General features: G+C 43.6%; 1 protein-coding gene across 1 annotated transcript; it reads right to left on the bottom strand.

The window, feature by feature from the left end:
- Positions 1-121: 121 nt before the first annotated feature.
- slc25a48 (solute carrier family 25 member 48) lies at positions 122-8360 on the bottom strand. The gene is made up of 7 exons (XM_004073687.4): positions 8233-8360; positions 7289-7332; positions 7034-7105; positions 6669-6921; positions 5119-5406; positions 3073-3206; positions 122-1582 (listed from the first exon to the last, which is right to left on the bottom strand). Exons 1-7 carry the CDS (start codon positions 8282-8284, stop codon positions 1478-1480), a joined length of 948 nt encoding a protein of 315 aa, XP_004073735.1. The 5' UTR covers positions 8285-8360; the 3' UTR covers positions 122-1477.
- Between the last annotated feature and the right edge of the window lie 2932 nt (positions 8361-11292).

Below are 11292 nucleotides of genomic sequence, written 5' to 3'. Positions count from 1 at the left end.
GGTCAAAGCTGCTGCCTACGTACGTCATGAGACAGATCGATAGTCTGTTGAGTGTTTTTGGTCAAAAGATTATCAGGTCATCACATGACCGCACGACCTCTGGGAGACAAGGGACAAAATGTTTCTTCTAAAGCTTTATTTGTGTGCAATAAGACGTCGTCATTGATGTATTTACAAACATTTACACCAAACTATTTCAAATAGTTCCCTTTTTTTAAAGTGTTACATTCAGGTAAAAACAACACAAACAGATCTTCTTAATATAAGAAACAAGAAATGTGGCAGGATGGATGATGATTCTAGCTTCAACAAATCCTCTAAAATTGTCAGTAAATTGTTTATAAAAGCAAGAAGGTAAAACAGATGAAATAAAAAAAGTCAGATCAATCCAGTAAAAAAGAAAAAAGGGGAAGCTTCACATTTGGATTGTGAAGGCCACATCTTCCAGAGATCCTCCTTTTTTCCTGTTTTTCTGGCAGAGTTTAAACGTTATGGGTAAATGTCAGTAATTAAAATGAAATGGCTCCACATGAGACGTGAGAATATCCTGTAAGTCCCTTTCTTCACTCCAGAAGGAGTTCACCAAGTTCAAAAACATCCCAAAGTTATAATTAATGCTTCTATTGGAAAACTGCCATCGTTGTAACAAGCTTTAGGATGTAATACATCACTGAATTTATGCGGTTATTGCCTAGACAAGTGCAGATCAAAGCATAGTAAATTCCTTCTTACATAACTTTTATGTGAAGCCACAAACTGATTGAAGTCCTTTCCTTCCCTTTCTGCTGGACTGTAAATGAGAACTGGACTGAGTGCCCCTCCCCAACCATTCTTTCTCTGATACTGTAGTTCAATTATTCTAGTTATAAACTGATCAATCAGAGGGCTTAATAAAAGTAGGCGGAGCCTCCTTGCCCCCAGGTCCAACGTTCAAAAGATTGATAGACATATTTCGTCTAACCGCTTCCAACTGCTAGGGGTGTGGCCTATCAACAAGCTCGATCCCGATTGCTGAGAGTGGTTGCCATAGAAATTCAGATTGGCTCGGACCAATCACAGCTGACTGACATCGCCTGACCTGGCGACTAACATGGCGGCGTCTGTATTATCAAAAAAAACGACTTGACCTGGTTGGAACAGGAAGTAAATCGTTTTCTATGGACGCCGTCCCACTCAGTCCGGTTCTCAGATCCAGTCAGTGGTTCCGACCGTCTTTATCTGTAAGCCAGTCTGGTCTCATGAGCGTCCGGCACCAACCATCTGCCGGGTTTGGACCGTCTTCCCAGACTTCTGGGGTCCGACTCTCATGATCAACACATGGATTACAGCTGGAAAGAATACGTTGGAAACGGGGCTTTAAAAAAACATCTGTGGCAGTTTCCTTTGTGTGACTCTGCCCCCCTCCGTTGTCACGGTAACAAAGCCCTTCCTGCTTTGCACCAAAACGGCGACTGTCCTTCACTTCCTGCTGGCGTCCCTAAAAGCTCCTGAAGAACTGCAGGGAAAGTTCGTAGGTCAGGAACATGGTGGAGCTCATGGGAAAGCCTCGGATGGCGTTGACGGTCGCTCCTCTGAAGAAGACCTGGTCAACGACAGCAGTGGTTAGCATTTGCCTTCCTATGCATTAGCTATAAAATGTAAAATATGGTCAGCAATGCTAACAGTTACACGAAAAACTGGTTTTATTGTATTTTTCCAGATTGTTTTAGAAGAATATTTCATGGGAACAAGCGACAGTCTGAGTTTTAACCCTAAATTAAAATTCATTTTAGGGTTGAATTTAGATTTACAGTGAAACGTATGCTAACTTAGCATACGTAGCATGCTAAAGCTAAAGACTCATTTATTTTTTGACTCATATACATGTTTTAAGTAGATTAAACTCATCTGTCTATTTGTCTGTAAGGTAATAAAGATCAACTGTCTATCCTACTCTGAAATCTTCTTCCCACGAGTTGACAACAGCCACGGTTAACATCTCTGGATGATGTAGCATCGAGACGCCTTCACTGATCAGTGTGATGGGGCCAGGTTAGCACAATTAGCACGCCAGCGCTAACCTCTCCAGGTCAAACGTCAGACTGTAGCAGTAAAGAACTGACCGCTTCCTCTTTGAACGGCTTTGTTTGAGCGTTGGCACGTTTGTGTCCAGTTTCAGCCGCGGTTGGACTTTACTGTTGTTTTATCGTGTTGTACTGTGAAGCACTTTGTGATTTTTATCTGGAAAGGTGCTATACAAATAAAGTTATTATTATTATTATTATTATTATGTCTGAACGGCGGTTGCATCAGCTGTTGACTCTGGGGGTCAACAATGATGCCCCGTGGTAAATTATCAACAGCTTTGACCTCCGTGCAATAAAGGCCAGGATGAAGGTTTTAAACTGATCCCGGACGGGATGACAAGAATCTTCTGACCTCGTGTTGAGGTCAGGACGCGCCTTCAGGTTGTCGGGGTAAAACCTTGAGGGGTCAAACTGCAGGAAATAACATCAGGTTTAATGATTAAAGTGAGATATTTTCCATGAAAAAGAACCAATGAAGTGCAATGAGGTGTGCTACACAAGCAGTCTGCATGGCTGCTGACATCACCACACATTTACATGTTAAGTCCTTCTATGCAGAAAACCTGCTGATTATGAAGGAAAGACTTCACCTGAACCGATGTCTTTCTATCCTAAAAATAGAAACAAATAAACTGTTGAATGAAGTTCTCATTCTCCATTTAAGATGTTAACTTTTTCATTGGGGTACCTCAGGGCTCAGTGTTAGAACCCCTTTTTTGGTTAGTTTTAATTCTCGCTTTTTTATTCTAGCAAAATGTTTATAGTTTTTAAAAAAATTAAATAAAATGTACTTTTCCGTCGGAACTTTACTATATTTATAAAATCTCGCATTAAAAGCTGCACAAAGGCTGTTTTTGTTGTCGCAATGAGCAAATAAACCCACATTTATTTTTCATAAATTGTCGTCTTTTTCACTTTTGAAGCTCCTGTAAGACCATTTCTGAACTGCCCGTTCCAAACGCTTCCATCCCAACACGGGCGTGGCCTTCAGGCAGCTCTTGCTCACCTGAGCACCCTCGCTCCTGTAGCAGTGCAGGATGCAGTGCAGGAGGCCCCGGTACTTCCTGTGCAGCTGGGCGTCGGCCTGCATGCGACTCTTCACCACGTCCGCCGGCGTCGCCGTGACCCAGGAGATGGACCCTAAGGGGCAGCAGGAGGGGAGAGCTCAGCTCCCATCAGCAGAACCATAAATAACGGACTCAACAGGTGAAGCTGGTTCGGAAACAGCAGATCAAACATGATAAAAAGTATCCTTTCACAATAAAAGCCCTGGATTCCTGGAGATTACGTCACAGGAGCAGCTGTCCGTCAAAGCCACATCTGGTTGTTTTCAGATAATTGCTGACGGCTGTGAATAGAGTCATGTGATGGGGGGGGGGGGGGGGGGGTTTGTCGTCACGTGTATGACCTGAGATCAGAACCTCTAGTCCTCTAGTTTTCTGTGCCTGAAAACATTTCAAGCTGACTCAGTCACATGATCGCGGCGGTCAGTCCACATCTGGAGCACATGCAGTTTCCAGACGGACTTCCATAGCAACGCTCCGGGATCCGACTCTCAGGAGAACAACAAGTCCTTCTGGCAAAGCTGCAACTTTCCCAGAACGAGGAGGTCTTCACACGTCAATAAAGCAGAGTAAAGTACAGGAAAAACATACAGAGAGGGAAGGTCAGAGAGTTCCTTCAAAGAAGATTAATCCTGATTTTTATCTACAGACTTCACTCATTCCATCAAAAACCAGGATTTTTCTTCAAAAACGTGTCAATAATTGAAGTTCTTCTCCGTGAATCTATTCCATCTGCCTCCTGTAAGCCTGACTTTACAATTCTGCATCTATGACCTCGATCGTGTTCATCTGGACTGCATATGGATCACAGAGGGAAAAACATCTTTAATGAATAAAAGCTCAATGCTGTTGAGAATCCACTTCCTATCAAATGTTTCTACAGAGTCTTCTCTAAAACTCTTCTGGCCTCTAAGCTTTACAGGCAAACGACGCCTAACAGCCTTTCTAAGGCGGACTAAAAGGACTAAAAGTCCGGGATTGAATGAGTTTAAAGTTTTACCCGGATCATCATTTGACCTATTTTCAAAGTGTTTCCAGTGGTCTTTTTACAGAAAAAAATCCAAAAGTCTGTGTCGTTTTCAGGGACATAGTTCCTTCATTAGCCTAGAAGATCTGGACGAGACTGTTTGTGAGGAGTAAGGCCGCCCTGACTTCCCGTCATCCATCTGTTCACACCCTCCTCCTGCTGGCTTACAGCCCCTCACACCCCCAAGCTAGCATTATCAATGCAACACAAATGTCAGATCTGTGCAGCTGAACAGTTTGGATCCTGATTCCAAAGACGTTCACGGATCTATTTGTCTTACAGTGGATGAATCAGAAAGGGGCGGAGCATAGAGCTTGACATCACAAATACAGTCTTTTTTTAAAACAGCTTTTTTTTCATTTCACAAAGGTTTGAATACAGAAAAACTCAGAAACGCAGTTTTAATCTCAATTTTCTTTAGAAACGTCGTCCATCATCAGAAAAACACCAACAGACAGACATTTTCATGGGTCTTTGAAGAGACGGAGCTGATGGTTGTGAGGAAAAGCTGGAGCAGACACCCTCAGGAGGACAGACGCCGTGTCTCACAGGGAATCTGTCTCCGGGATGTCAGACGGTCAAAGCAAAAAAGACGGACGGCGAGCAGAAAACGGATTTTTGTCCGTTTTATCCCAAAGGCTTTCTGCTTCAAACCCGGACATTCTGAGCAGGAAGTAATCTGATACACTTAACAAGTCACGACTAATAGATTACAACACACGACTTCTGTCACGGTGTGTGATGTCACTGTAATAGATTACTCAAGTAATGAGTTCCTCCTAACTCTTGCTGGTTTCAAGTCATGGAAACCTTCACTAATGTTCATTTTATGGACTGAACCTCTTCTTTGTGCATCAAATATGAATGTTTTCATCACATTTAAACTCCTGACCCCCCTTATTGCTGTACGCATCCTGGACCCGGACGCAGAACCGGACTCAGAACCGGACTCAGAACCTACCTGCCAGACCTCCAGCCAGCCAGATGGAGCAGGGATGAGGACCCGCCGAGCTCTCCGGCGTCAGCAGCCGACAGAAGACGGAGTAAGGGATGAAGTAGAGCGCGTACCCCGGCACGTCCCTCAGGACCATGGCGCCGGCCCCCCGGTACAGGCCCTGGACGCCCTGGGTCTGCAGGATGCTGCTGACGCAGTGGATGGGCCCCCGGTAGAGCTGCTGGTTGGAGACGGAGACGGAGCGCAGGGGGATGTCGGAGCCGCTCGCCACGTTTCCGGCAAAGCTCAGGTTCTCTGGGGGGGGGCGGAGAACGGCGGCGGCGTTAGAGTCTGATGGGGTCGGCTGCAGAGAAGCCGCCAGCCGTCAAACTTTGCTTTTCAGCAAGTTTAGTCTCGTAAATAAAACCACCTTTTTTTTATTTCTCTGATAAAACCTTTTTGACTTTCAGGCTCATCCAGACGCTTCGAGCGGAGACACTTTGCTCCGTCGTAAAACAATCACGGCTGTTTCCGCCGTCGCTCAGGAACGGCGTCAGGAGAAACAGAGCGATGTGCCGACTCAGCGCCTAAACTTATGAGACCTCCGATTTATGAGAATTTAAAGTTTAACAGAAAGGCGCGACGCAAACGAAACCACTGAAGCACAAATCCCATCCTCTGAAACCAGAAAGTTTGGATCATTTTACAAAAAGGATTAAAGCTTGGACATTTATTTAGGCCTTTCTCTGCTCTTTTAGGACAAAAGAAATCTCACATTGAGGTTTAATGCTGTGAAAACTGAAAACATTAGTTTAAAATAAAGTATCGATAAAATGTTTTAAATCTTTAGAGTAGATCCATTTTCCTCCAATAGATCCTGTTTTAGGAGCTTCAACAGCCCAACTATTCTTATTTCTAAACATTCTTATTAAAAACTAGAATGATTCATTTTAAGATACATTTATTAAAAAAATATGTAAATGTTTGTTAATATAAGTTCTGTGTTATAATTCAAATGAAACAGTAAATACATCTGTTTTTTTACCACTCATCATTCACCATTACTTTGTCTAAAAACATTACTTAAAGTAATACTTTTATTTTATATTTTTACTTAAACTAATTTGTTTTCAAGATCAAAGGATTTAAAATAATCCAGATTTATTGTCTTAAACAAGTTGCTGCATCTCACTGAGAAATCACTGGTTCCTTTTGTTTTCTATTAAGTGTAAAAAGATATTTAAGGCAGAAATCCGTTTGGGTTTTTGCAGACGTTTCTATCTGCAAACAGATCAGAACCAGGATTGACTCTGGATTTAACTCGGATCCTTTCACATCCCTGAGAAGTTCTGCCGGGCCTGAAAGCGATGAAGGGGCCTCACTGTTTAGGAGGTTCTGTCCCGACACAGCCAACTCTTTCACTTCCGGGTTGAAACGTCTTTAAAAAAGAAAACAGTAAATGGAGCCAGAGCAGTTCTTTAAGTGACCCCTAGGGGGTGCTTGATGTAAAGCAACACGATGATGTAATAATTAAAAAAGTATGTGACGTTCAGCGGTTCTGCCTGCCCTCTGCTCACCTGCCAGAACCGTCTGCGTCTGCATCTGCAGCCTGATCTTGACCAGGTCCACCGGCGCCCCCAGACCCACCGACACCATCCCCGTCAGCATGCTGGCCGCCGTCAGGTCCAGCAGGCTGCAGGGGTGGCGCCCGTCGCCGTAGCGATAGGTGCTGATGAACCTCTGCGCGTTGCTGAAGAACCCGAACACAACGGAGTTGTAGACGGTGATGCTGGCCAGCGGGAACGACATGCCTTTGAAAAAGCCCGCCACCTGGAGGTTCACGGGAGAAAAGCGTCATCTCCGTCCTTAACCCACAGAAGAACCAGAACCAGAACCAGCAGCCGGGCTGAAGGTGCCACAGAGGTGGAGCCGGGCCGGTTACCGTTTCCTTCCTGTAGATGGAGAGGATGCAGTGCAGAGTGCTCCCGTAGCCTTTTCCCGCCTGCAGTCGGGTCTGAAACACAAAACATGGGCTCTGCTGAAGCTGGACCAGGAAAAACCCGTTAAGCCCATCGATCCTCTGACTCCTGAAGGTCTCGTGGAATGTTCCGCTTTAGAGTCTGAGGGCTTTCAAAAGCGTCAGAAGTCCTAAAAGCGTTGGTGCGGCGATGACAGAGCGGGTCCGGAGATGCCGTACCTTGACTGTGTCCAGCGGATGTCCCACCACCACGCTGGAGGCTCCTGCAGAAGAAACACAGAGGAGTGAACGCCATGACGGAGGTTGACCTGTGGACCTGCAGCGCGGGCCGGGAGGCTGGAGAAACGTCAGGGGTGTGTCCGAATTCCCACCCGAAAAACTAGATGGTGCAGGACTGTAGAGCCCTGGATTTAAAAGCATTCGCTAATCTAGTGAGCATCGATCACTACAAAATGGCAAACGCCCCATCTGTAGTACACTATGTAGTGGGTAGGGGAGGAGTTGGGACGCCGCCGTGGTCTTCAGGAGGCGGCAGCCGTTTTATTGATCGTTTCATCTGCAGCTGGGAGGACCTCAACATCTGTCTGAGCGTGAGGGTCCTGGTTCCTGCAGCCTCCGGACCCCCATCTAAGGGATTTTTCATCGGTGGATGGAAGCTCGTGAGGCTCCAACCCAAACCTCGGACTTTCCTTCAGGCCAGCTGGAAGATCTAGTCCTGGAGGATCCACAGATCCATCAAAGGGATCCCACTTTTGATCCAGTTCCTGTTCCAGGAAAATCATTTTATGGCACTAAAAGCGAATGTAGGTCGACTTTAGATTACACAATCACAGGGCAGGGCTGCCCCCCCTCCCCCCGGGGGCCGCGCGCGTCCCTGCAGCCCCAAGAAAGTTTCTGCCGCCCACACCCCCCCACCCCAGGTCTAAGCCAGATGTGGGACCTCAGAACCAGATTCGGTCCAATATGATCCAATATGAGGCCACTGGTCAGTGTGGCACGGAGATGGGGGGGAGCGGAAAATCCGCGTAAACAAAAACGGGGGGGGGGGGTCCAAACAACCCCCCCCCCCGCTCTCCCACAATAAAAGTTTGACTTTGTGAACTTTAATGAAAAACAGAAATAGAAAGGAGCATCAGGTCTCTGTCTGTCTGTCTGTCACTCACCGCCGATCCATCCCGCGAGGAAATCATCCAGACGGAAGTTCGAGCTCTGCATCTTTCACTCCGAGCGGCTTCACGCACGCGCCGCCCGGTGTAAGTATTTGTGCACACGGCCGCGCCTGCGCCTTTTATCCTTTCTGAGGACAAACAAACACTTTAAAGAAGGTGTTCGATGATAAGAACGGTTCAAGGCAGCGGCCAATCAGAAGCGAGGCTGTCCCTGCAGGGCACCCAAGCCGACCAATCAGCTGCGCGCTCCTCCAACCCGGCAGCCAATCGCGAGGCGGACATGGAAATGAGCCATGAGGAGCAGAACCCCAGAACCCGCCCACCGTCAGCCCAACTTTGAGGGTTCCGAGCACAGAACGTTCTTCCACCGTCCAGAACCCGTTCAAGTTCCCGGTAGAACGGAAACACGAACGGATCGGTTCTGCAGGTTCAGCTGCAAACATCTAATAACCAACATGGTTTCTGTAAGAACATTTTATTTATGTGACACTTTTAAACTCCAAACGCTTTAATTGGTTCTCAGCAAAATGATTCTTTTATTATAAATTCCATTTTAAAAGGTCCAATTATGTTGTTTCTACATTAAATGAGAGTAAAAGCTGCATTAAAAAGGAGATATTCATAGAGAAAAACAGAAGCTTCTTTTTTCAGAACAATCACATAAAGTCCTGAGACGCCTGATGTTCTGTTCCACCCTTTCATTCTGACTAATCTATTCAGATATCTCTTCATGCATTTTTATTATTTTTAGATTCTGAGTGTTACAAACCCTCAGCTTCTGAACGCCTCGTGTTTCCTAAAAGGTAACAAAGTAGAGAAGAAACATGAACTGAAGTATTTCTGCTGTTTCAGACCCAAAACAGTTCTGTTGGTGGACAGAAACTCACTGTGTCACTCAGAATATAGTCTTACTATTTTACAAAAAATATACATTCACTGCATTAAAAACAGATGTTTTTCTTTACTAAAGAAACTTTTTCTTAAAAACATTTTTAAATGGCTTGGAGAATTGGTTTTAGTTTCGTCTAACAACTTCAAACTGTTTGTTCCCTAAAGTTGTCTCCGTATTAAACTCAGATCCACCTGATTCTGTTTTATGAATCCACTTTTAAATGTCATAATGTGTATAATGATGACAAAGGGTTTCCATTCTCTTCTATTCTATTCTTTTCTATTCTAAGCAGTGGTTAAGAAAGAGTTAAGGTATCTGTCAACACACTAAAATCATATATGTTAATGTTTACGGGACGTGATTGTTCATGTTTTCACCTCTACACACTGATAACAGGAACGCTGCGTCTTCGCCTCAACAGAAAATCTCTGACAAAAATAAAAGAAGCTTTTCTTAGGAAAACAAAATAGTTTCTTTCTCTTTTCAGTTCCAAGACAAACAAACCAAATACTAAATATGAGGCTTTCTTTACTGAAAATCAGCGATGCTTTGTTTATCCATGGCAGATAACATAAAGACAGGATTTATTAGATTTAAGCAGTGACGTGCAGTCAGGAGAGTCATTATGGGAAAAAAAGAGAAAAAATAAATTCAATTATTATATTTAATCAGTAGTTTGTGCTTTGCAGTCATTTTCCATTTAAATGTAACATTTTTGGGTGTTTTTTCTTTTCAAAATCGCTGAATTTCCGCATTTGCCGTTCAGATACTAAGAAATGACGTGCGATGAGGCACCAGCCCGCTGAGCCTCACCTTGGATTGTGCAATACCTATGCAGACAGATGGTACTGCTGTCTCTCTGTAAGTCGGTTCAATCACTTGTTCTATATGAGCTGAGTTTACATAATTTAGCAGATGTATATGATGTACAGTGTTTGTTTTTATAAATAACTGTATGTGAGGGACGTGTTTCTTGTGCTGAGCGCTAAACGCCGGCAAAAAAGCCGCTGGGTGAGGCCAGCAGTTCTCGTGCCTCATGTTAGGGGGCGCCGGTGAGCCCTGAGATTATAACGCTAAAAAATACTAGAAGAAGTGACAGCAAGCGGCAAGTCATTTTCTTCAGAAGGAGCGGCGTATGGACTTTATTGACAAGTAAAGGTAAGACAATAATAAGGTTTGTGCTTTTTCTAGGCTGCAGTTTGTATATGAAAAAAAAACACATGTAGAAATGATATTTTAAGCAAAACACGTTAACTGTTGTCAATCAAATGGTGAATAAGTTACTCAGTATGTTTTTTTCCCCAACTTTATTGAACAAAGTATTAACATACAAATCCAGCATCAATGAATCAGGTAGAACATCAGCAGTGGTAGTCGATGTCATCAATCCAAACTTATTGAATCATCTCAAGTAAAAAAAATAAGATAAAATTGTCAGAAATATATCCAAAATAGAATCTGCTGATAGACAAATAAAGTATATTAAAATATATAAAAGGGGATTACAAGATAATAATAATATTTACAATACAAAGTTTTCTTAGAGGAGGGGATTACCTATCAAACAAAAAGCACAAATTGTTTCAGTCTTACTTGCTTTGGGTGTGTTAATTTTTTTAATATTGTCATAAAACTGGAGCAACTCGATCTTAAATATTGTGAAATTGGGAGTTGTTTTTTTTATTCTGCACTTATGCATGTAAACTTTGGAATGGAGAAGTAACAAATTAATACTTTTTTCTACTTTTTTATCATCCGAATTAAAATATGCGACTATTTGTTTCAAATTTAAAACAACGTAACAGTTAAATTTGCTGTTTACAAAGCGTTCTTATTGGTTCCAAAATTCACGGGAAAATTTAAAAAGAGAAAAGATGAAGAACTGATTGAGGGAAGTTACTCAGTATGGTTCATATGTTTGTAAATCTGACTGATGACGTCAGTGCCTCACCAGCCATTAACCTCACCGCACGTCACTGGATTTAAGTTAGAATGGGGTGAATCAGCTCTCATCGCCTCAGGCGTGGAGTTCATGGTCTTCCTCACATAAAAACACCAACGATCACCTGACGTCTCAGCATTTACCCCGTAAATACTTGAGAGATTTATTCACATGAGCCAACGCTGATGTGGATTAAAGCAAGATGAACAGGATCTGATGC

Source organism: Oryzias latipes, chromosome 10 (assembly GCF_002234675.1).
Source record: "Oryzias latipes chromosome 10, ASM223467v1".
Taxonomy (NCBI): Eukaryota; Metazoa; Chordata; class Actinopteri; order Beloniformes; family Adrianichthyidae; genus Oryzias; species Oryzias latipes.
Note: the sequence above shows the minus strand (reverse complement) of the source record. Positions and strands in the feature narration are given on the sequence as shown.